We start from the raw sequence: 24,913 nt of genomic DNA on the forward strand, positions 1-24,913 counted from the left end.
AGATGGCAAGTGGGTATGCCTATAGGCAAGAAGAATGACTGCCCAAATCTAAGTGATAAATGAGTGTCCTGAATGAAGGTAGTGGCAGCTGGGACCAAGGACAGTAGATAAATAAAAAGAAATGGGTAAATTTTCAGTATATTGAGAAAGTAAAATCACCAGGATTTGGTAGTATTTGGATACAGATGAGGAGGAAGAAAAATGGGTCTATAATGGCACCCAGGTTTCTCACCTGGGTCCAGCTGTATAGATAGTGGTGATAATGATTTCAGCATTAGATATGCTTTTCACCAAGCCCAAAACCTTTTTTCCAATAGCCATGCTTTTCAAAATATTGGGAAAATATGCTAAGGATTTATTTGACCTGTGAAATCTTTGGATGGATTAATGTCACAATGTCCACATGAGTACCACAAGAGTTATGCAAACAAACAACTCCAACCTGGCCTTAAAGTACATGTATTGGATTAATGTTTATATAATAATTTTTTTAAAAGAAACCTCTCTCCCATTGCAAACAAATCTATGGTTTCCCATGGCAGAAAGCACAGGCATTTGCAAATAGTCAATTGAACTATATGAAACTGCCATTTTTGTAGGTCCTAAGCAGTTAAATATTGGATATTTCATATGATTCCATCTCACATTAGAAGATTAACATTGGACTACTGCATTATTTTCGGAGTTCACAAACCAGGGCTTACCAATTTCATTCAGTTAACCCAGCTTTCTGCTTACAGAAAAATGAGGTGGGAAAACCTGACCAGTGTCTCAGAATTTTACCTCCTGGGGCTTTCTGAGCAGCCAAAGCAGCAGGAAGTCCTCTTTGGGCTGTTTCTGTCCATGTACCTGGTCACAGTGGCAGGCAACCTCCTCATCATTCTGGCTATCATTGCTGATGCTCACCTCCACACGCCCATGTACTTCTGCCTGGCCAACCTCTCTCTTGCTGATGCCTGCTTCGTGTCCACCACAGTCCCCAAGATGCTGACAAACATATGGATCCAGAATCAGGTCATCTCATATGCAGGATGTCTATCACAACTGTATTTTTTCATGCTGTTTGTGATGCTGGAGGCATTCCTCTTGGCCGTCATGGCCTACGACCGCTATGTGGACATATGCCACCCACTCCATCACATCATGGTCATGAGCCCTGGGCTCTGTGTCCTTCTAGTTTCTGCATCCTGGATCGTGAATGCCCTCCACTCTCTCCTACACACACTCTTGATGAACAGCCTGTCCTTCTGTGCAGACCACAAGATCCCACACTTCTGCGACATCAACCCCCTTCTGAGTCTGTCCTGCACAGATCCCTTCATTAATGAGCTGGTGATTTTCACCATCGAGGGTCTTGCAGGCCCGATTGTGTGCTTTGCCTGATTATCTCTTACACACATATTTTCTTGACAATCCTGAAGATCCCCTCAACTCAGGGGAAGCAGGAAGCCTTTTCCACCTGCAGCTCTCATCTCTCTGTAGTTTCTCTATTCTTTGGGACTTCCTTTTGTGTTTATTTCAGTCTTCCCTCAACCCGCTCAGCACAGAAGGGCACAGTTGCATCAGTGATGTACACAGTGGAAACCCCAGTGCTGAATCCTTTTATCTATAGTTTGAGGAACAGAGACATCGAGTCTTCCTTAAGAAAGCTAATTTGGGTTAAGAAAACAACAAATGTTGGAGAGGTTGTGGAGAAAGGGGAACCCTCTGTTGGTGGGAATGCAAGTTAGCACAGCCACTTTGGAAAACAGTGTGGAGGTGCCTCAAAAAATTAAAAATAGAGCTATCCTATGACCGAGCAATTGCACTCCTGGGTATTTACCCCAAAGACACAGATGTAGTGAAAAGAAGGGCCATATGCACCCCAGGGTTCATAGCAGCAATGTCCGCAATAGCCAAACTGTGGAAAGAGCCAAGATGCCGCTCAACAGATGAATGGATAAAGAAGATAAAGAATATGTGGTCCAGGGGTGCCAGGGTGGCTCAGTCGTTAAGTGTCTGCCTTCAGCTCAGGTCATAATCCTAGGGTCCTGGGATCGAGCCCTGCATCGAGCTCCCTGCTCAGCGGGAAGCCTGCTTCTCCCTCTCCCACTCCCCCCTGCTTGTGTTCCCTCTCTCTCACTGTGTCTCTCTCTGTCAAATAAATAAATAAAATCTTAAAAAAAAAAAAAAAAAAAAAAAGAAGATGTGGTCCAGGGGCGCCTAGGTGGCTCAGTGGTTAAGCGTCTGCTTTTGCTCAGGTCATGATCCCAGAGTCCTGGGATCAAGCCCCGCATTGGGCTCCCTGCTCGGTGGGAAGCTTGCTTCTCCCACTCCCCCTGCCTGTGTTCCCTCTCTCGCTATGTCTCTCTCTGTCAAATGAATAAATAAAGTCTTAAAAAAAAAAAAAAAGAAGAAGAAGATGTGGTCCATATATACAATGGAATAGTACTCAGCCATCAGAAAGGATGAATACCCAACTTTTACATCAACATGGATGGGACTGGAGGAGATTATGCTAAGTGAAATAAGTCAAGCAGAGAAAGTCAATTATCATATGGTTTCACTTATTTGTGGAACATAAGGAATAGCATGGAGGACATTAGGAGAAGGAAGGGAAAAATGAAGGGGGGGAAATTGGAGGGAGAGATGAATCATGAGAGACTATGGACTCTGAGAAACAAACAAGGTTTTAGAGGGGAGGAGGGTGGGGGGATGGGTTAGCCCAGTGTTGGGTACTAAGGAGGGCATGTACTGCATGGGGCACTGGGTGTTATACAAAAACAATGGATCGTGGATCACCACATCAAAAACTAATGATGTATTGTATGGTGACTAACATAACATAATAAAATTTAAAAAGAAAGAAAGAAAGAAAGAAAGAAAATCCACTCCCCTTTGTAGTAGTGACTTCACATCCAATATTGGGTCTCCACTTAATTATATTCACCATAATTAAGCAGTAAAGAATGAGAGAAGGATAGAAAGTGGAGACCTCACTTCCAGGATCTGTGATATGGACTTGAAATATTCATGCTTAAGCTACAGGACTATATAAAACATACCCATCATCAGGCCAATATCATTAGCTTAATTTCTTCCAATCATAATGCTCTAAAATCACAGCCATTCAGATTTATAATATAATAAAGGATATACCTGAATACTTTCAAAACAACATGGAACAGCTCATGACCAAAATAAGGGAATATCTGGTTGTGCTGTTGTATGTGGCCAAGAATAAAATCCAGGGAAAGATAAATTTCCCCACATCGTGATGACGTTGGTGACTTGGATCCCTAACAATAGTGTTTTTGACACTGAGAATCCCCATATCTATGAAGTCCCCATGCTGAGAGGATAGAAACTGGGACTAGGAAGGATAGGTTTGATGGGGATGGAGTCCTTAGGTACCTGCTATAACATTTTACCAGGCTACCAAGACCTCCATCCCTCTTAACATCTTAAATTTCACAGGAAATTTTAATTTTTATCTTTGGGGAAACTTTTTCCAAGTCAATTTCATCTTTGCAACACCAATGCTTACAATTTGGCATAACGCCTGGCACCATTAATGTGTGCTGAACCCCACTGGCATGGTTGCATTCATACAGTTAGGCACCAGGAAATTTTATGGACAGTTCATAGTCTCTTAGCTAAATGATTGAAACCCCCTCCTAAATGCTCCTCGGTCCCCAATCTCTCCTCATTCCATCCATTCTGCACACCACAATCAGATTAATCTTCTTTGAATATGACTAACACCCTATTAGAAACATCCAGTGACCTTATGCTGTCTGCAGAATAAAGTTCAAACTTATTTATTATAGAATTCAGGAACACTATCACCAGTTCATACTATATGGTTCGCAGCTCACACTGTTCTGTATTGCTCCCAAGATCAACTCAGGTCAGTATTTTCATAACACATTGATTATTGTTAAAGTTTTCCAAAAAGGACTTGGAATGCTAGGTCGGTAAAAGTTTTGGCAAATATACGTACAATAAGTACACCATAACCTATTACATTCCATAAGAAAATGAAAAGCTACTCTGGGGTGTTATTTTTTATTCTTGCCTATTTCCCTTTAAGTATCTGGTTGCATGACATAGGTTGTGATTACTGTAGATAATATCTTCTCCAGTAGAAGTCAATTGTTGATAGCCAGCTCCCCTGCTGAGTGATGATATGATAATCATATCATCCTCATTGGGCAAAAACTGAGAACTTTTCCCCTAAGGTAAGGAACATGACAGCAATGTTGACTCAACATGTTCAACATAGTACTAAAAGTCCTAGCCTCAGCAACCAAAAAACAAAAAGAAATAAAAGGTATCCAAATTGTCAAGGAAGAAGTCAAACTTTCACTCTTCACAGATGACATACTCTACATAGAAAACGTGAAAGACTCCACCAAAATATTGCTAGAACTGATTCATGAATTCATGAAAGTCACGGGATGCAAAATCAATATACAGAAATTTGTTGCATTTCTATATACCAATAATGAAGCAGCAGAAAGAGAAATCGAGGAATCGATCCCATTTACAATTGCACCTAAAACCATAAGATACCTAGGAGGTAAAGGATCTATACTCTAGAAACTACAGAACACTTATGAAAGAAATTGAGGAAGACACAAAGAGATAGAAAAACATTCGATGCTCATGGACTGGAAGAGAAAACACTATCAAAATGTCTATGCTGCACAGAGCAATCTACACATTCAATGCAATCATAATCAAAATAACACCAGCATTTTTCACAGAGCTAGAACAATCCTATAATTTGTACGGAACTAGGAAAAGACCCCAAATAGCCAAAGTAATATTGAAAAAGGAAAGCAAAGTGGGAAGCATCACAATTCCATATCTCAAGCTGTACAAAGCTGTAATCATCAAGATAGCATGGTACTGGCACAGGGGCACCTGGGTGGCTCAGTCAGTTAAGCATCTGCCTTTGGCTCAGGTCATGATCCCAGGGTCCTGGGATTGAGCCCCACACTGGGCTCCCTGCTCACTGGGGAGCCTGCTTCTCCCTCTCCCTCTGCCTGCCACTCCCCCTGCTTGTTCTCTCTCTCTCTCTAATAAATAAATAAATCTTTTTTATTTATTTTTTTTTTAAGATTTTATTTATTTATTTGAGAGAGAGAGAATGAGAGAGAGCACATGAGAGGGGGGAGGGTCAGAGGGAGAAGCAGACTCCCCGCCGAGCAGGGAGCCCGATGCGGGACTCGATCCAGGGACTCCAGGATCGTGACCCGAGCCGAAGGCAGTCGCTCAACCAACTGAGCCACCCAGGCGCCCCTAAATAAATCTTTTTTAAAAAGACAGTATGGTACTGGTACAAAATTAGACACATAGATCAATGGAACAGAATAGAGAACCCAGAAATGGACCCACAGCTGTATGGTCAACTAATATTCGACAAAACAGGAAAGAATATCCAAGGGAAAAAAGACAGTCTCTTCAACAAATGGTGTTGGGAAAACTGGACAATGACATGGAGAAGAATGAAACTTGACCACTTTCTTTCTTTTTTTTTTTTTTACTGGACCACTTTCTTATACCATACAGAAAAATAAATTCAAAATGGATGAAAGACCTAAATGTGAGACAGAATCCATCAAAATCCTAGAGGAGAAAACAGGCAGCAGCCTCTTTGATCTCAGCTGCAGCAACTTCTTACTAGATGTATCTCCAGAGGCAAGGCAAAAATGAACTATTGGGACCTCATCAAGATAAAAATCTTCTGCACAGTGAAGGAAACAATCAATAAAAGTAAAAGGCAACAGACAGAATGGGAGAAGATATTTGCAAATGACATATCAGATAAAGGGCAAGTATCCAGAACCTATAAAGAGCACAGCAAAATCAATACCCAGAATATAAATAATCCAGTCAAAAAATGGACAGAAGACATGAACAGACATTTCTCTAAAGAAGACATACAAATGGCTAACAGACACATGGAAAAATGCTCAACATCATTCAGCATCAGGGAAATACAAATCAAAAACCACAATGAGATACCATCTCACACTAGTCAGAATGGCTAAAATTAACAAGTCAGGAAACGACAGATGTTGGCGAGGTTGTGGAGAAGGGGGAACCCTCCTACACTGTTGGTGGGAATGCAAGCTGGTGCAGCCACTCTGGAAAACAGTATGGAGGTTCCTCAAAAACTTAATAGAACTGCCCTATGATCCAGTAACTGCATTACTAGGTATTTATCCAAAGGATATAAAAATAGTGATTTCAAGGGGCACCTTCACCCCAATGTTTATAGCAGCACTACCAAAAATAGCCAAATTATGGAAAGAGCCCAAATGTCCATCGACTGATGAATGGATAAAGAAGAATAAACATATGTAATATATATGTAATATATATATAATGGAATATTATAATGGGGGATGGGCTAAATGGGGGATGGGTATTAAAGAGTACACTTATTGTGATGAGCACAGGGTGTTATATGTAAGTGATAAATCACTAAATTCTACCCCTGAAACCAACAACAACAACAAGAAGCCATTGATGTTTTCTTTATTACTTAGTGGTAGTAAGATTATATATCACAGATGAAGAAATTTTGGTTGCAGTAAGTTTAGACATGTATTTTTTATGGAGCTGCAGCCCAGGTCAGCTGATGTATATGATTTTATCTATTATTCATGTTATTAACTTTGCATTTTAAAAATGAAATTACCCGTGTAAATATTAATATTTATTAGATTTGCCTAAATAAAGTATGTAGTCTGTTTAAAATGAAATAAAGGGTGAATTCCTAGGATATAGTATATTTTATTATTTTTTGTTTTTTTATTATATTATATTAATCACCATACATTACATCATTAGTTTTTGATGTAGTGTTCCATGATTCATTGTTTGCGTTAACACCCAGTGCTCCATTCAGTACTTGCCTTCTTTAACACCCATCACCAGTCTAACCCATCCCCCCACCCCTCCCCTCTAGAACCTTCGTTTGTTTCTCAGAGTCCATAGTCTCTCATGGTTCCTCTGCTCCTCTGATTCCCCCCCTTCATTTTTCCCTTCCTGTATCTTCTTCTTTTTTTTTTTTAACATATAATGTATGATTTGTTTCAGAGGTACAGGTCTGTGATTCAACAGTCTTACACAATTCACAGCACTCACCATAGCACATACCTGCCCCAATGTCTATCACCCAGCCACCCCATCCCTCCCACCCTCCACCACTCCAGCAACCCTCAGTTTGTTTCCTGAGATTAAGAATTCCTCATATCAGTGAGGTCATATGATACATGTATTTCTCTGACTCACTTATTTCGCTCAGCATAATACCCTCCAGTTCCAACCACGTTGTTGCAAATCGCAAGATTTCATTCCTTTTGATGGCTGCATAATATTCCATTGTATATATATACAACATCTTCTTTATCCATTCATTGGTCGATGGACATCTTGGCTCTTTCCACAGTTTGGCTATTGTGGACATTGCTACTATAAACATTGGGGTGCACGTACCCCTTCGGATCCCTACATTTGTATCTTTGGGGTAAATACCCAGTAGTGCATTTGCTGGATCGTATGGTAGCTCTATTTTCAACTTTTTGAGGAACCTCCATACTGTTTTCCAGAGTGGTTGCACCAGCTTGCATTCCCACCAACAGTGTAGGAGGGTTCCCCTTTCTCTGCATCCCTGCCAACATCTGTCATTTCCTGACTTGTTAATTTTACCCATTCTGACTGGTGTGAGGTGGTATCTCATTGAGGTTTTGGTTTGGATTTCCCTGATGCCAAGTGATGTTGAGCAATTTTTCACGTGCCTGTCGGCCATTTGGATGTCTTCTTTGCAGAAATGTCTGTTCATTTCTTCTGCCCATTTCTTGATTGGATCATTTGTTCTTTGGGTGTTGAGTTTGATAAGATCTTTATACATTTTGGATACTAGCCCTTTATCTGATATGTCATTTGCAAATATCTTCTCCCATTCTGTCGGTTGTCTTTTGGTTTTGTGGACTGTTTCTTTTGCTGTGCAAAAGCTTTTTATCTTGATGAAGTCCCAATAGTTCATTTTTGCCCTTGCTTCCCTTGCCTTTGGCGATGTTTCTAGGAAGAAGTTGCTGTGGCTGAGGTCGAAGAGGTTGCTGCCTGTGTTCTCCTTTAGGATTTTGATGAACTCTTGTCTCACATTTAGGTCTTTCAATCATTTTGAGTCTATTTTTGTCTGTGCTGTAAGGAAATGGTCCAGTTACATTCTTCTGCATGTGGCTGTCCAATTTTCCCAACACCATTTGTTGAAGAGACTGTCTTTTTTCCATTGGACATTCTTTCCTGCTTTGTCAAAGATGAGTTGACCATAGAGTTGAGGGTCCATTTCTGGGTTCTCTATTCTGTTCCATTGATCTATGTGTCTGTTTTTGTGTCAGTACCATACTGTGTTGATGATGACAGCTTTGTAATAGAGCTGGATGTCCAGAATTGTGATGCTGCCACCTTTGCTTTTCTTTTTCAACATTCCTCTGGCTATTCAGGGTTTTTTCTGTTTCCATACAAATTTTAGGATTATTTGCTCTATTTCTTTGAAAAAAGTGGATGGTATTTTGATGGGGATTGTATGGAATGTGTAGATTGCTCTAGGTAGCATTGACATCTTCACAACATTTGTTCTTCCAATCCATGAGCATGGAATGTTTTTCCATTTCTTTGTGTCTTCCTCAATTTCTTTCATGAGTATTTTATACTTTTCTGAGTACAGATGATTTGCCTCTTTGGTTAGATTTATTCCTAGGTATCTTATGGTTTTGGGTGCAATTGTAAATGGGATCGACTCCTTAATTTCTCTTTCTTCTGTCTTGTTGTTGGTGTATAGGAATGCCACCGATTTCTGTGCATTGATTTTATATCCTGCCACTTGACTGAATTCCTGTATGAGTTCTAGCACTTTTGGGGTGGAGTCTTTTGGGTTTTCCACAGAAAGTATCATATCATCTGCAAAGAGTGAGAGTTTGACTTCTTCTTTGCTGATTTGGATGCCTTTGATTTCTTTTTGTTGTCTGATTGCTGTGGCTAGGACTTCTAGTACTATTTTGAATAGCAGTGGTGATAGTGGACATCCCTGCCGCGTTGCTGACCTTAGGGGGAAAGCTCTCAGTTTTTCCCCATTAAGAATGATATTCGCTATGGGTTTTTCATAGATGGCTTTTATGATATTGAGGTATGTACCCTCGATCCCTATACTCTGAAGAGTTTTGATCAAGAAAGGATGCTGTACTTTGTCAAATGCTTTTTCTGCCTCTATTGAGAGGATCATATGGTTCTTGTTGTTTCTTTTATTAATGTATTGTATCACATTGATTGATTTGCAGATGTTGAACCAACCTTGCAGCCCAGGGATAAATCCCACTTGGTCGTGGTGAATAATCCTTTTAATGTACTGTTGGATCCTATTGGCTAGTATTTTGGTGAGAATTTTTGCATCCATGTTCATCAAGGATATTGGTCTGTAATTCTCCTTTTTGATGGGGTCCTTGTCTGGTTTGGGGATCAAGGTAATGGCGGCCTCATAAAACAAGTTTGGAAGTTTTCCTTCCATTTCTATTTTTTGGAACAGTTTCAGAAGGATAGGTATTAATTCTTCTTGAAATGTTTGGTAGAATTCCCCTGGGAAGCCATCTGGCCCTGGGCTTTTGTTTTTTGGGAGATTTTTGATGACTGCTTCAATTTCCTTAGTGGTTATAGGTCTGTTCAGGTGTTCTATTTCTTCCTGGTTCAGTTTTGGTAGTTGATACATCTCTAGGAATGCATCCATTTCTTTTTTTTTTTTAATTTTTTATTGTTATGTTAATCACCATACATTACATCATTAGCTTTAGATATAGTGTTCCATGATTCATTGTTTGTGCATAACACCCAGTGCTCCATGCAGAACGTGCCCTCCTCAATACCCATCACCAGGCTAACCCATCCTCCCACCCCCCTCCCCTCTAGAACCCTCAGTTTGTTTTTCAGAGTCCATCGTCTCTCATGGTTCTTCTCCCCCTCCGATTTCCCCCACTTCATTCTTCCCCTCCTGCTACATTCTTCTTCTTCTTCTTTTCTTTCTTAACATATATTGCATTATTTGTTTCAGAGGTACAGATCTGAGATTCAACAGTCTTGCACAATTCACAGCGCTTACCAGAACACATACCCTCCCCAGTGTCCATCACCCAGTCACCCCATCCCTCCCACCCCACCCCCCACTCCAGCAACTCTCAGTTTGTTTCCTGAGATTAAGAATTCCTCATATCAGTGAGGTCATATGATACATGTCTTTCTCTGTTTGACTTATTTCGCTCAGCATAATACCCTCCAGTTCCATCCACGTCGTTGCAAATGGCAAGATCTCATTCCTTTTGATGGCTGCATAATATTCCATTGTATATATATACCACTTCTTCTTTATCCATTCATCTGTTGATGGACATCTTGGCTCTTTCCACAGTTTGGCTATTGTGGATATTGCTGCTATAAACATCGGGGTGCACGTACCCTTTCGGGTCCCTACTTTTGTATCTTTGGGGTAAATACCCAGGAGTGCAATTGCTGGATCAAATGGTAGCTCTATTTTCAACTTTTTGAGGAACCTCCATACTGTTTTCCAGAGTGGCAGGAATGCATCCATTTCTTCCAGGTTATCTAATTTGCTGGCATAGAGTTGCTCATAATATGTTCTTATAATTGTTTGTATTTCTTTGGTGTTGGTTGTGATCTCTCCTCTTTCATTCATGATTTTGTTGATTTGGGTCATTTCTCTTTTCTTTTTGATAAGTCTGGCCAGGGGTTTATCAATCTTGTTAATTCTTTCAAAGAACCAGCTCCTTGTTTCATTGATCTGTTCTACTGTTCTTTTGGTTTCTATTTCATTGATTTCTGCTCTGATCTTTCTTATTTCTCTTCTCCTGCTGGGTTTAGGCTTTATTTGCTGTTCTTTCTCCAGCTCCTTAGGTGTGGGGTTTGGTTGTGTATTTGAGACCTTTCTTGTTTCTTGAGAAAGGCTTGTATTGTTATATACTTTCCTCTTAGGACTGCCTTTGCTGCATCCCAAAGGTTTTGAACAGTTGTGTTTGCATTTTCATTGGTTTCCATGAATTTTTTTAATTCTTCTTTAATTTCCTGGTTGACCCATTCATTCTTTAGTAGGATGCTCTTTACCTTCCATGTATTTGAGTTTTTTCTGACTTTCCTCTTGTGATTGAGTTCTAGTTTCAAAGCATTGTGGTCTGAAAATAGGCAGGGAATAATCCCAATCTTTTGGTACCAGTTGAGACCTGATTTGTGACCTAGGATGTGATCTATTCTGGAGAATGTTCCATGGGCACTAGAGAAGAATGTGTATTCTATTGCTTTGGGATGGAATGATCTGAATATATCTGTGAAGTCCATTTGGTCCAGTGTGTCATTTAAAGTCTTTACTTCCTTGTTGATCTTTTGCTTAGATGAATTGTCCATTTCAGTGAGGGGGGTGTTAGAGACCCCCACTATTATTGTATTGTTGTCAATGTGTTTCTTTGCTTTTGTTATGAATTGCCTTATATAATTGGCTGCTCCCATGTTAGGGGCATAGATATTTACAATTGTTAGATCTTCTTGTTGGATAGACCCTTTAAGAAGGATATAGTGTCCTTCCTCATCTCTTATTACAGTCTTTGGTTTAAAATCTAATTTGTCTGATATAAGGATTGCCACCCCAGCTTTCTTTTGGTGTCCATTAGCATGGTAAATGGTTTTCCACCCCTTCACTTTCAATCTGGGGGTGTCTTTGGGTCTAAAATGAGTCTCTTGCAGACAGCATATTGATGGGTCTTGTGTTTTAATCCAATCTGATAGCCTGTGTCTTTTGATTGGGGCATTTAGCCCATTTACATTCAGGGTAATTATTGAAAGATAGGAATTTAGTGCCATTGTATTGCCTGTAAAGTGACTGTTACTGTATATTGTCTGTGTTCCTTTCTGGTCTATGTTGCTTTTAGGCTCTCTCTTTGCTTAGAGGACCCCTTTCAAGATTTCTTGTAGGGCTGTTTTCATGTTTGCAAATTCCCTTAGTTTATGTTTGTCCTGGAAGCTTTTTATCTCTCCTTCTATTTTCAGTGACAGCCTAGCTGGATATAGTATTCTTGGCTGCATAGTTTTCTCATTTAGTGCTCTGAAGATATCATGCCAGGCCTTTCTGGCCTGCCAGGTCTCTGTGGATAGGTCTGTTGCCAATCTAATGTTTCTACCATTGTAGGTTACAGATCTCTTCTCCTGAGCTGCTTTCAGGATTTCCTCTTAGTCTCTGAGACTCTTAGGTTTTACTATTAGATGTCGGGGCATTGACCTATTTTTATTGATTTTGATGGGGGTTCTCTGTGCCTCCTGGATTTTGATGCCTGTTTCCTTCCCCAAATTAGGGACGTTTCTGCTATAATTTGCTCCAATATACCTTCTGCCCCCCTCTCTCTTTCTTCTTCTTCTGGGATCCCAATTATTCTAATACTGTCTCATCTTATGGTATCGCTTATCTCTCGATTTCTGCCCTCGTGATCCAGTAGTTGTTTATCTCTCTTTTTCTCAGCTTCTTTTTTTTTTTTTTTTTTTAAGATTTTATTTATTTATTTGAGAGAGAGAGAATGAGAGAGAGAGAAAGCACATGAGGGGGGGAGGGTCAGAGGGAGAAGCAGACTCCCTGACAAGCAGGGAGCCTGATGCGGGACTCGATCCAGGGACTCCAAGATCATGACCTGAGCCGAAGGCAGTCGCTTAACCAACTGAGCCACCCAGGCGCCCCTTTTTCTCAGCTTCTTGATTTTCCATCATTTGGTGTTCTATCTCACTGATTCTCTCTTCTGCCTCATTTATCCTAGCAGTTAGAGCCTCCAATTTTGATTTCATCTCATTAGTAGCCTTTTTGATTTCAACTTGGTGAGATTTTAGTTATTTTATTTCTCCAGAAAGGGTTTCTCTAATATCTTCCATGCTTTTTTTCAAGCCCAGCTAGTATCTTTAAAATCATCATTCTGAACTCTAGTTCCAACATCTTACTAATGTCCGTATTGATTAGGTCCCTGGCAGTCAGTACTGCCTCTTGTTCTTTTTGTTGAGGTGTTTTTTTCCATCTTGTCATTTTGTCCAGAGGAGAATAGATGAATGAGAGAACAAAATGCTAACAGGGTAACAATGTCCCCAGAAAATATACACTAAACAAATCAGAAGAGACCTGAAACCGGGGGGAAAGAAGAGAAAGAAAGAGAAAAGAAAAAAAGAAAGAAAAAGATAAAAACAAACAAACAAAAACAAAAGAAAAAAAACAACAGAATATGGTCAAATATGATTAGGCTGGTGCATAGATCAGTGCCACACATTAGATTTTGGGTGTATTTTGGTCTGTTAGAAGAAAGTGCTTCCCAAATTTTTATATATGTACAAAAATAAGGGTTAATATGATGAAGGGATGGAATATGACTGTAAAGATAAAAATTACGAAAGATTTTATAAAAGGAATTGATAAGATAAGAAGTTGGTTGAAAAAATAAACAAGAGGATTTAAAAAAAATGGGGGGGAGAGAATGTGATCAGGCAGGAGACTAGAACAAAGCCATACACTAGAGATTCAGGATATATTTTGGTCTGTTAGAAGAAACTGTATCCCAAAATTTTAAAGAGAGAATAACTTATATATATATATACCAAAAATAAGGTTAACTACTATGAAGGGATAAAATATGACTCTAAAAATGAAAAATAAAAAAGATTTTTAAAAAAGGGATTAATAAGATGTTGGTTGAAAAAGGGAAAAAGAAAAATTCAAAAAAAAAAAGAAAATTAAAAAAATTAACTTTGAAAAACTGAAGAATCATGGGGGAAAAAGCCATGAATTCTTTGTGCTGTATTCCCCTAGTTCTGGCGTTCTTCCATTCTCATTGATCAGTAAACTTGGCCTTGGCTGGCTGTTCTTGCTGATCTTCTGGGGGAGGGACCTGTTGCCGTGGTTCCCAAATGTCTTTGCCGGAGGTGGAATTGCCCCACCCTTGCCCGGTCTGGGCTAAGTAATCTGCTCGGGTTTGCTCTCGGGAGCTTTTGTTCCCTGAAAGCTTTCGGTACAGCTTTGGAGGATGAGAATGAAATGGCGGTCTCCCAATCTCCACCCCAGAGAAGCCGAGAACCCAGGGCCCCACTCCTCAGTGAGCCCCCAGAGAAAAGCAGTCAATCACTCCCGTCTCCCCGGTCCCCGGCTGCACTCCGTGCTCACCCAGCCTGTGACCGAGTGTTTCTATCTTTGGCACCCGACACCGTGTGGAGTCTCCAAACCCAGCAGATCCCTGCGGTGTGCTCCCGCACTGCTCCTCCCAGGGGAGGAAGGGGAGTCTCCCTGGATCTACCACTTGTTGGGTCCCTGCTGGAGGAGCAGTGGCCTGACTGTGCCACTGATCACGGTTTATGGCAACCCCGAGCTGAGAGCCCGCGCCTCGGCTCCATCTCTGCAGCCAGCTTCCCTGCTCTGATACCTGGTAGCTCTGCTGCACTCAGGCACCCCGAGGGTCTTTCTGTGACCCCGAGGGTCCTGAGACCACACTGTCCCAGTGAGGTTTCCACCCCCTGCTTAGCCACTGGAGCAACGTCCCTCAGCGGAGCAGACGTCTAAAAGTTCCGATTTTGTGCTCTGCTGCTCTATCACTTACCAGTAGTGGCTGATGGAGCCCCCCTCCCCCGCCGTCTGTTTTCCCCAGTATTGCCTCAGATTCACTTCTCCGCATGTCCTACCTTCCAGAAAGTGGTCGCTTTTCTGTTCAGAAAGTTGTTGCTATTCTTCTCTTTGATCTCCTGTTGAGTTCGTAGGTGTTCATAATGGTTTGATCCCTATTTAGCTGAATTCCTGGGACCAGACAAAACTTAGGTCTACTTCTCTGCCATCTTGCTCCTCCCTACAAGTAGGTTTAAATGAAAAAAAATAGTCACCTGTTTTTACCCTTCCCCACTCCCAGTCTTGTTAACTGGAGAGAGTCACTTTTAACCCCACAAGCATTGCCTCCCCCCCTCACTGTAACAGCCATATTGTTTGATATATGCTTATACTGCTATTTACTGATTGATCAATTTTAGTCATATTTATCATCTATCTTCCTCTTGGAACAGATATGGAATTAGTTCTTTTAACCCTCCTCCCCTCATTCATCTTCCCAAAATAAAACAGTATTTTTAGTTATGTGAGCAAAATGTACGAGTCAGTATAATGATAAAAGTTTTGCTCACTATAAAGTTAATGTTTTTTTAAAAGACTTATTTATTTACTTTAGAGGGGGGAGGAGCAAAAGGAGAGGGAAAGAGAAACTCAAGCAGACTCTGCACTGAGCATGCAGCCCAACACAAGGATCAATCCCATGACTATAGGCAAAACCAAGAGTTGGATGCCCAACTGGCTGTGCCACCCAGGCACCCCTTGCTCACTATAAAGTTAAATAGAATTATACTTTCTTGCACAGCTTTATGTTTTCCCCAGAGAGAATAGTTACCTCAACTTTACCTTCCCTACTTTCTCATATGCATTGTCTCCTTTCCTGAAGTCCTGTTGAGTCTACTTTTTTCCAGGCACTGAGTCCTTTGTTTTCTGCTCCATCTGGCCAGATTGCTTTCTAAGCCTACTGCATACCCATTATCCTGGGACTTCTGTTTTGCTGCTCTCCTGGGTTAAATCTGTGATTTTCTGAATCCCATGAACTCTTTGTTTTTGATTTGCTCCCTGGTTTTGCTGAGGCTGGTCCCCAGTAGCTTCTTAAGAAAGAATGGGAGGAAAACTCTTTGAGTTTCATATCTGAAAATGTCTCTATTCTGCCTGTACACTAGATTACTGGCTTGGCTGGAAATTCTGGACTGAAAATATTTATTTTCAGAGAATTTTTAAGGCATTTATCCACTGTCCTTTAGCAACCAGAGTAGCCTTTTATAGTTGATTATATTTCTTTTCTGCAAGCATTTATGATCTGCATACACAGTTGATCTGACATTTTTTGACAATATATGTTGGTGTGAGTTTTTAAATAGATGGCTTTCATTGTTTTGGACTCTCAGTGAACTTTACAACCTTGATATCTGTCACCATAAGATTAGGGAATTTTTAAAGTTATTTCTTTTGATTTTATTGCAAGTTTATAACTCCATATAACTTTATTTTTTTAAAAAAAGATTTATTTATTTATTTGAGAGAGGGGGGCTGAGCAAGCACGGGGCAGGGGCAGAGGGAGAAGGAGAGAGAAACTTCAGCAGACTCCTCACTTGAGCTTATAGCCTGACATGGGGCTTGATCTCAAGACCTTGTGAAATTATGACCTGAGCTGAAACCAAGAGTTGGTTGCTTAACTGACTGAACCACCAAGGGGCCCCAATTCCATATGACTTTAAAAGAAACTTTTTGGGCGCCTGGGTGGCTCAGTTGGTTAAGCGACTGCCTTCGGCTCAGGTCATGATCCCAGGGTCCTGGGATCGAGTCCCACATCGGGCTCCCGGCTCAGGGGGGAGCCTGCTTCTCCCTCTGACCCTCTCCTCTCTCATGCTGTTTCTCTCTCGCTTGCTCTCTAATAAATAAATAAATAAAATCTTTAAAAAAAAAAGAAAAAAAGAAACTTTTCTAGGAGGAGGAGTTAAGATGGTGGAGTAGGAGGACTCTAAGCTTGCCTTGTCCCTCAAACACAGCTAGATAAATATCAAATCATTCTGAACGCTCAAGAAATCAATCTGAGGACTAAGAGAACAAAACTGCAAGTCTACAAGTAGAGAAGTGACCACCTCATGGAAGGTAGGAAGTACAGAGAGTTGATTTGGGGGACATAAGAACTGCAGGTGCTGTGGAGAGGAGGGAGCCCTACTTACAGAGACTACTGCAAGGTATTATAAGCAGCAGAGTGCAAAATCTGAAGTTTTACAAGTCTGCCACCATCAGGGTCATGTCTGGCTTAGCTGCGCTCCCGTGGGGAAAGAGGGAGGAGACCCGGGAGTGGACAGTGTCGTCTGAGGATCCCCTGAGTTGCACTGGGATAAACAGTTCCCCTGCTTGGAGTGCATTTGGGAGTTGCAGCAAGGCCTCTCTGGGGACAGAAGAATGGGTGGCACAAATGTACTGCACTGTTCCCAGGCATAGTGTTACAGAACCTGGACTGGATTGCCTGACGGAAGAACCAAGCAGCACTTGGCAATCTTGGAGGTTAGGAGGTTTATTTAACGCTGGCGGGCTCAGAGGAGAGTGGTCTCCAAAGGTCTGAGCCCTGAGCACAAACAAAGGGGGCAATTTATATACTTCTACTTCCACGTACTTGGCACTTTTGGCATGTGCATGAAGTGGGGCAGGGAGAAGAACCCGGATTGGTGCACAGGGGAAGCAGAGCAGGGAGAGGAACCTGGAAGAGCCCCAGGGCAAGGACTGGGACTCTCTTGCTGGCTTGGTTGGCCATCTTAGAACACAGATTTTCCTTATCAGTAGGAGCAGGGATGCCAGCTGATGGCAGCAAGCCTGGGTACTGACTTTCTGCTCCACTTTGCCATAAACTCTGAACCACTGCATGGCCATGCGAATGCTTTCCTGGGATGGGCTGGCAAATGGCAAAAGCCTGGTGAGACCCTCTCCCAGAGGATCACCGTGGGGCCATGAGTTGTGCAAGTCCCTAAAATTTGGAGTTTAGAAACCCAGCCTTGCACCTGAGATAAAACACAGGAGTACTGTGCTGCCTGGCAGGCAGACAGCTTGGGCACAGACAGGGTGAAGGCAGGTATCTGACGGAAGCTGGGGACACAAGAAGGGTGATTGCTCTGCTGTGAGGACTTCCTCTAGGGTGGTGGGCACAAGCTGTCTGCTCTGGAGACAAGAGAGCAGGCAGATGCCATTTTGCCCACTGCACATCAGCACTGACAGACCTAAGTGAGATAAACAGCGCCACCAGTTGGAGACTGCAGCTGCTTACCCCAAGCCCCGCCTCCCTCTGCCCTGCTGGTGCATCTCTATTAGGGCAAGTCCACCTGAGAATCAGCACAACAGGCCCTTCCCCCAGAAGACGAGCACAAACCCCTCTCATGCTCCAAGTCTACTGATCAGAGAGTGCTGCAAAGCCTAAGCTCTAGGGGAAATAGAACCTAGCTTCCTTTTTATTTTTATTTTTTAATTTTTAAAAATTTTAATTTATTTTTACATATTTTTATTTTTTGGATCTAGCTTCTTTTAACAAGCAGACCAAAACACACCTAGGATCTAGTTGTTTGTTTGTTTGTTTGTTTCTGGACAAAATGACAAGATGGAGGAACTCACCCCAAAAGAAAGGACAGGAAGTAGAAGTAATGGCCAGGGATTTAATCAATATAGATATAAGTAAGATGTCTGAACGAGAATTTAAAACAACAATTATAAGGATACTAACTGGGACTGAAAAAAGCATAGAAGACACTAGAGAATCCCTTACTGCAGAGATTAAAGAACTAAAATCTAGTCAGGCTGAAATTTAAAATGCTACAACTAAGAAACAAACCAGAAAGGATGCCATAATAGTGAGAATGGATAAAGCAGAGGAATGAATCAGTGATATAGAAGATAAAAGTATGGAAAATAATGAAGCTGAAAAGAAGAGGGAAAGAAAGGTATTGGATCACAAAGATAGACTTAGGGAACTCAGTGACTGCTTAAAACATAATAACATTTGTATCATAGGAGTCCCAGAAGATGAAGAGAGAGAAAAAGGTGCAGAAGGTTTTTTGAGCAAATTATAGATGAAAACTTCCCTAACCTGGGGAAGGACACAGACATCAAAATCCAAGAAGCACAGAGGACTCCCATTGAATTCAACAAAAGCTGGTCATTGCCAAGACATAGCATAGTCAAATTCATAAAATACACAGACAAGGAAAGAATCCTGAAAGCAGCAAGAGACAAACAGTCCTTAATCGACAAGGGAAGACAGATCAGGTTCACAGCAGATCTATCCACAGAAAATTGGCAGGCAAGAAGAGAGTGGCAGCATATATTCAACATGCTGAATGGGAAAAATAACAGCCAAGAATATTTTATCCAACAAGGCTGTCATTCAGAATAGGAGAGATAAGGAGTTTCACAGTCAAACAAAATTAAAGGAGTTCATGACCACCAAACCAGCCCTTCAAGAAATATTAAAGGGGACTCTTCAAGTGGGGAAAAAAAGAACAAAAGCAACAAAGACTAGAAAGGAACAGAGAACATCAACTTTACAGGTAACACAATGGCACTAAATTCATATCTTTCAATAATCACTATGAATGTAAAGGGACTAAATGCTCTAATCAAAAGACATAGGGTATCAGAATGGGTAAAAAATAAGACCCATCTATATGCTGCCTTCAAGAGATTCATTTTAGACCTAAAGACACCTGCAGATTGAAAGTGAAGGGATGGAGAACAATTTATCATGCTAATGGATGTCAAAAGAAAGCCAGAGTATCCATACATCTTTCAGACAAACTAGATTTTAAACCAAAGACTGTAACAAGAGATGAAGAAGGGCATTATATCATAATTAAGGGGTATATCCATCAAGGAGATCTAACAATTGTAAGATTTATGCCCCCAACTTGGGAGCACCCAAATATATAAATCAATTAATAACAAACATAAAGAAAGTCATTGATAATAACACAACAATAGTAGGGACTTTAATACCACACTTACAGCAATGGACAGATCATCTAAGCAGAATATATATAGATATCTAAACAGATATATTAGAATATTTCACCCTAAAGCAGCAGAATACACATTCTTTTTGAGTGCACATGGGACATTCTCCAGAATAGAGCACATACTGGTCACAAATCAGCCCTCAACAAGTACGAAAAGACTGAGGTCATACCATGAATATTTTCAGATCACACTGCTATGAAACTTGAAGTCAATCACAAGAAAAAATTTGGAAGGACCACAAATACATGGAGGTTAAAGAACATCCTGCTAAAGAATGAATAGGTTAACCAGAAAATTAAAGAAGAAATAAAAAAGACCTGGATGAAAATGAAAACACAACAGTCCAAAACCTCTGGGGTGCAGCAAAGGCAGTCCTAAGAGTGAAGTATATTGCAATACAGGCCTACCTCAAGAAGCAAGAAAAGGAACAACAAATAAAGCCCAAAGGCAGCAGGAGAAGGGAACTAATAAAGATTAGAGCAGAAATAAATTATATAGAAATGAAAAAACAAACAAACAGTAGAACAGATCAATGAAACTAAGAGCTGGTTTTTGAAAGAATTAATAAAATTGATAAACCCCTAGCCAGACTTATCGAAAAGAAAAGAGAAAGAACCCAAATAAATAAAATCATTAATGAAAGAAGAGAGATCAAAACCAACACCACAGAAATACAAATAATCATAAGAGAGTATTATGAAAAATTAAATGCCAACAAACTGGGCAATCTGGAAGAAATGGACAAATTCCTAGAAACAGACAAATTACCAAAACTGAATCAGGAAGAAATAGAAAATTTGAACAGACCCATAACCAGCAAAGAAATTGAATCAGTAATAAAAAAAATCTCCCAGCAAACAAAAGTCCAGGGCCACATGGCTTCCCAGGGGAATTCTACCAGACATTTAAAGAAGAGTTAATAACTATTCTTCAACTGTTCCAAAAAATAGGTTTCCAAACTCATTCTACAAGGCCAGCATTACCTTGGTTCCAAAACCAGACTAAGACCCTACTAAAAAGGAGAAGTACAGGCCTATCCCTGATGAATATGGATGCAAAAGTTCTGAACAAGATACAAGCAAATCAAATCCAACAGTACATTAAAAGAATTATCCCATCAAGTGGGATTTATTCCTGGGCTGCAGGGGTGGTTTAATATTTGCAAATCAATCGATGTGCTACACCACATTAATAAAAGAAAGGATAACAACGATTTGATCCTCTCAATAGATGAGAAAAAGCTTTTGACAAAATACAGCATCCTCTCTTTCTTTTTTAAAAAATATTTTATTTATTTATTTGAGAGAGAGAGCACACAGGAGTGGGGGGGGAGGGGCAAAGGAAGAGGAAGAAGCAGACTCCCCTGTGGAGCCTGACACAGGGCTCAATCCCAGGACCCTGGGGTCATGACCTGAGCTGAAGGCAGATGCTTAACCAACTGAGCCTCCCAGGTGTCCCTACATTCATTCTTGATAAAAATCCTCACAAAGTAGGGATAGATAGACTATACCTCAACATCATAAAGGCCATATACAAAAGACCCACAGCTAATATCATCCTCAATGGGGAAAAACTGAGAGCTTTTCTTCTAAGGTCAGGAACAAGACAGGGATGTCCACTCTCACCATTACTACTTAATGTAATATTGGAAGTCTTAGCCTCAGCAATCAGACAACAAAAAGAAATAAAAGGCATCTAAATCAGCAAGGAAGAAGTCAAACTTTCACTATTTGCAGATAACATGATACTCTATGTAGAAAAACTGAAAGACCCCACCAAAAAATTGCTAGAACTGATTCATGGATTCAGCAAGGTCACAGGATATAAAATCAACGTACAGAAATGTGTTGCATTTCTATACACCAATAATGAAGCAGCAGAAAGAGAAATCAAGGAATTGATCCCATTTACAATTGCACCAAAACCCATAAGATACTTAGTAATAAGGCTAACCAAAGAGGTAAAAGATCTGTACTCTGAAAACTATAGAACACTTATGAAAGAAATTGAGGGGGTGGGGGGATGGGGTAATTGGGTGATGGACATTAACAACACATGTAATGAGCACTGGGTATTACATAAGACTGATGAATCACTGACCTCTACCTCTGAAACTAATAATACATTATATGTTAATTAATTGAATTTAAATTTTAAAAAGGAAAAAAATTAAAATAAAGAAAAGAAATTGAAGAGGACACAAAGAAATGGAAAAACATTCCATGCTCATGGATTAGATGAACAAATATAGTTAAAATGTTTATACTATCTAAAGCAATCTACACATTCAAGGCAATCCCTATCAAAATAACACCATTTTTTACAGAGCTAGAACAAACAATCCTAAAATCTGTATGGAACCATAAAAGACCCCAAATAACCAAAGTAATGTTGAAAAGAGAAGCAAAGTGGAAGGGATCACAATTCCAGACTTTAAGCTGTATTACAAAGCTTTAATCATCAAGACAGTATGGCAGTGGCACAAAAACTGACACATAGATCAATGGAACAGAATAGAAAACCCAGAAATGGACCCTCAGCTCTGTGGTCAACTAATCTTCAACACAGCAGGAAAGAATATCCAATGGAAAAAAGACAGTCTCTTCAACAGATGGTGTTGGGAAAACTGGACAGTGACAGGCAGAAGAATGAAACTAGACCACTTTCTTACACCATATAGAAAAATAAATTCAAAATGGATGGAAAACCTAAATGTGAGACAGGAAACCATCAAGATCCTAAGGAAGAATACAGGCAGCAACCTCTTTGACCTCAGCTGGGGCAACTTCTTACTAGACACGTGGCTGGAGGCAAGGGAAACAAAAGCAAAAGTGAACTATTGGGACTTTATCAGGATAAAAAGCTTTTGCACAGCCATCAAAAGGAATGAGATCTTGCCATTTGCAATGACATGGATGGAACTGGAGGGTCTTATGCTGAGCGAAATAAGTCAATCAGAGAAAGACATGTATCATATAACCTCACTGATATGAGGAATTCTTAATCTCAGGAAACAAACTGAGGGTTGCTGGAGTGGGGGGTGGGGTGGGAGGGATGGGGTGGCTGGGTGATAGACACTGGGGAGGGTATGTGCTATGGTGAGCACTGTGAATTGTGCAAGACTGCTGAATCACAGTCCGTACCTCTGAAACAAATAATGCAATATATGTTAAGAAAAAAAAAGAAGAAGAAGAAGATAGCAGGAGGGGAAGAATGAAGGGGGGGAATCAGAGGGGGAGATGAACCATGAGAGACGATGGACTCTGAAAAACAAACTGAGGGTTCTAGAGGGGAGGGGAGTGGGAGGATGGGTTAGCCTGGTGATGGGTATTAAAGAGAGCATGTTCTGCATGGAGCACTGGGTGTTATGCACAAACAATGAATCATGGAACACTACATCAAAAACTAGTGATGTAATAATGTATGGTGATTAACATAACAATAAAAATTAAAAAAAAAAAAGCTTTTGCACAGCAAAGGAAACAGTCAACAAAACTAATGGCAACTAATGGAATGGGAGAAGATATTTGCAAATGACATCTGACAAAGGATTAATATCCAAAATCAAGAACTTATTAAACTCAACACCCCAAAAAACAATAATCCAGTTAAGGAATGGGCAGAAGACATGAATAGGCAATTTTCCAAGGAAGATATCCAGATGGTTAACAGACACATGAAAAGATGCTCAACAACACTCATCATCAGGGAAATACAAAATAAAGCCACAATGAGATACCACCTCACACTGGTCAGAATGGCTAAAATTAACAACACAAGAAACAACAGATGTTGGTGAGGATGAGGAGAAAGGGGAACCCTCTTGCACTGTTGGTGGGAATGCAAACTGGTGCAGCCACTCTGAAAAACAGTATGGAGTTTCCTCAGAAAGTTAAAAATGGAACTACCCTATGATCCAGTAACTGCACTACTGGGTATTTACCCAAAGGATACAAAAATACAGTTTCAAAAGGGTACATGCACCCCAATGTTTATAGCAGCATTATCACCAATAGCCAAACTATGGAGAGAGCCCAAATGTCCATCAACTGATGAATGGATAAAGAAGATGTGGTATACACCGCACACCAGTCAGAATGGCTAAAATTAACAAGTCAGGAAATGACAGATGTTGGCGGGGATACGGAGAAAGGGGAACCCTCCTACACTGTTGGTGGGAATGCAAGCTCGTGCAGCCACTCTGGAAAACAGTATGGAGGTTCCTCAAAAAGTTGAAAATAGAGCTACCATATGATCCAGCAATTGCACTCCTGGGTATTTACCCCAAAGATACAAAAGTAGGGACCCAAAAGGGTACGTGCACCCCGATGTTTATAGCAGCAATGTCCACAATAGCCAAACTGTGGAAAGAGCCAAGATGTCCATCAACAGATGAATGGATAAAGAAGAAGTGGTATATATATACAATGGAATATTATGCAGCCATCAAAAGGAATGAGATCTTGCCATTTGCAACGACGTGGATGGAACTGGAGGGTATTATGCTGAGCGAAATAAGTCAAACAGAGAAAGACATGTATCATATGACCTCACTGATACGAGGAATTCTTAATCCCAGGAAACAAACTGAGGGTTGCTGGAGTGGGGGGTGGGTGGGAGGGATGGGGTGACTGGGTGATGGACACTGGGGAGGGCATGTGTTCTGGTAAGCGCTGTGAATTGTGCAAGACTGTTGAATCTCAGATCTGTACCTCTGAAACAAATAATGCAATATATGTTAAGAAAGAAAAAAAGAAGAAGAAGAATGTAGCAGGAGGGGAAGAATGAAGGGGGGGAAATCGGAGGGGTAGACGAACCATGAGAGACGATGGACTCTGAAAAACAAACTGAGGGTTCTAGAGGGGAGGGGGTTGGGAGGATGGGTTAGCCTGGTGATGGGTATTGAGGAGGGCACGTTCTGCATGGAGCACTGGGTGTTATGCACAAACAATGAATCATGGAACACTATATCTAAAACTAATGACGTAATGTATGGGGATTAACATAACAATAAAAAAATCACATAAAAAAAGAATTAGGAGAAAAACGAAAAAAAAAAAAAAAAGATGTGGTATATACATACTCAGCCATAAAAAGAACAAAATCTTGCCCTTTGCAAAGATATGGATGGAGCTAGAGTGTATTATGCTAAGCAAAATAAGTCTGTCAGAAAAAGGCAAATACCATATGATTTCACTCCTATGGGGGAATTTAAGAAACAAAACAGATGAACAT

The 24,913-nt window shown here is 40.6% G+C and overlaps 1 protein-coding gene and 1 long non-coding RNA gene across 2 annotated transcripts in view; one reads left to right on the forward strand and one right to left on the reverse strand.

Annotated features, from left to right (window-relative positions):
• LOC144381004 (uncharacterized) overlaps positions 1-24,913 on the reverse strand; it is a 136,050-nt gene that overhangs the window by 42,735 nt on the left and 68,402 nt on the right. The gene's annotated exons all lie outside the window — the stretch shown is intronic.
• On the forward strand, positions 745-1,730 carry LOC118549672 (olfactory receptor 1G1-like). The gene is given in 2 exon segments (XM_036114218.2): positions 745-1,360; positions 1,363-1,730. Coding segments are annotated over 2 exon segments (984 nt in total).

The sequence above is a fragment of the Halichoerus grypus genome, chromosome 2 (genome assembly GCF_964656455.1).
Source record: "Halichoerus grypus chromosome 2, mHalGry1.hap1.1, whole genome shotgun sequence".
In the NCBI taxonomy this organism is placed as follows: Eukaryota; Metazoa; Chordata; class Mammalia; order Carnivora; family Phocidae; genus Halichoerus; species Halichoerus grypus.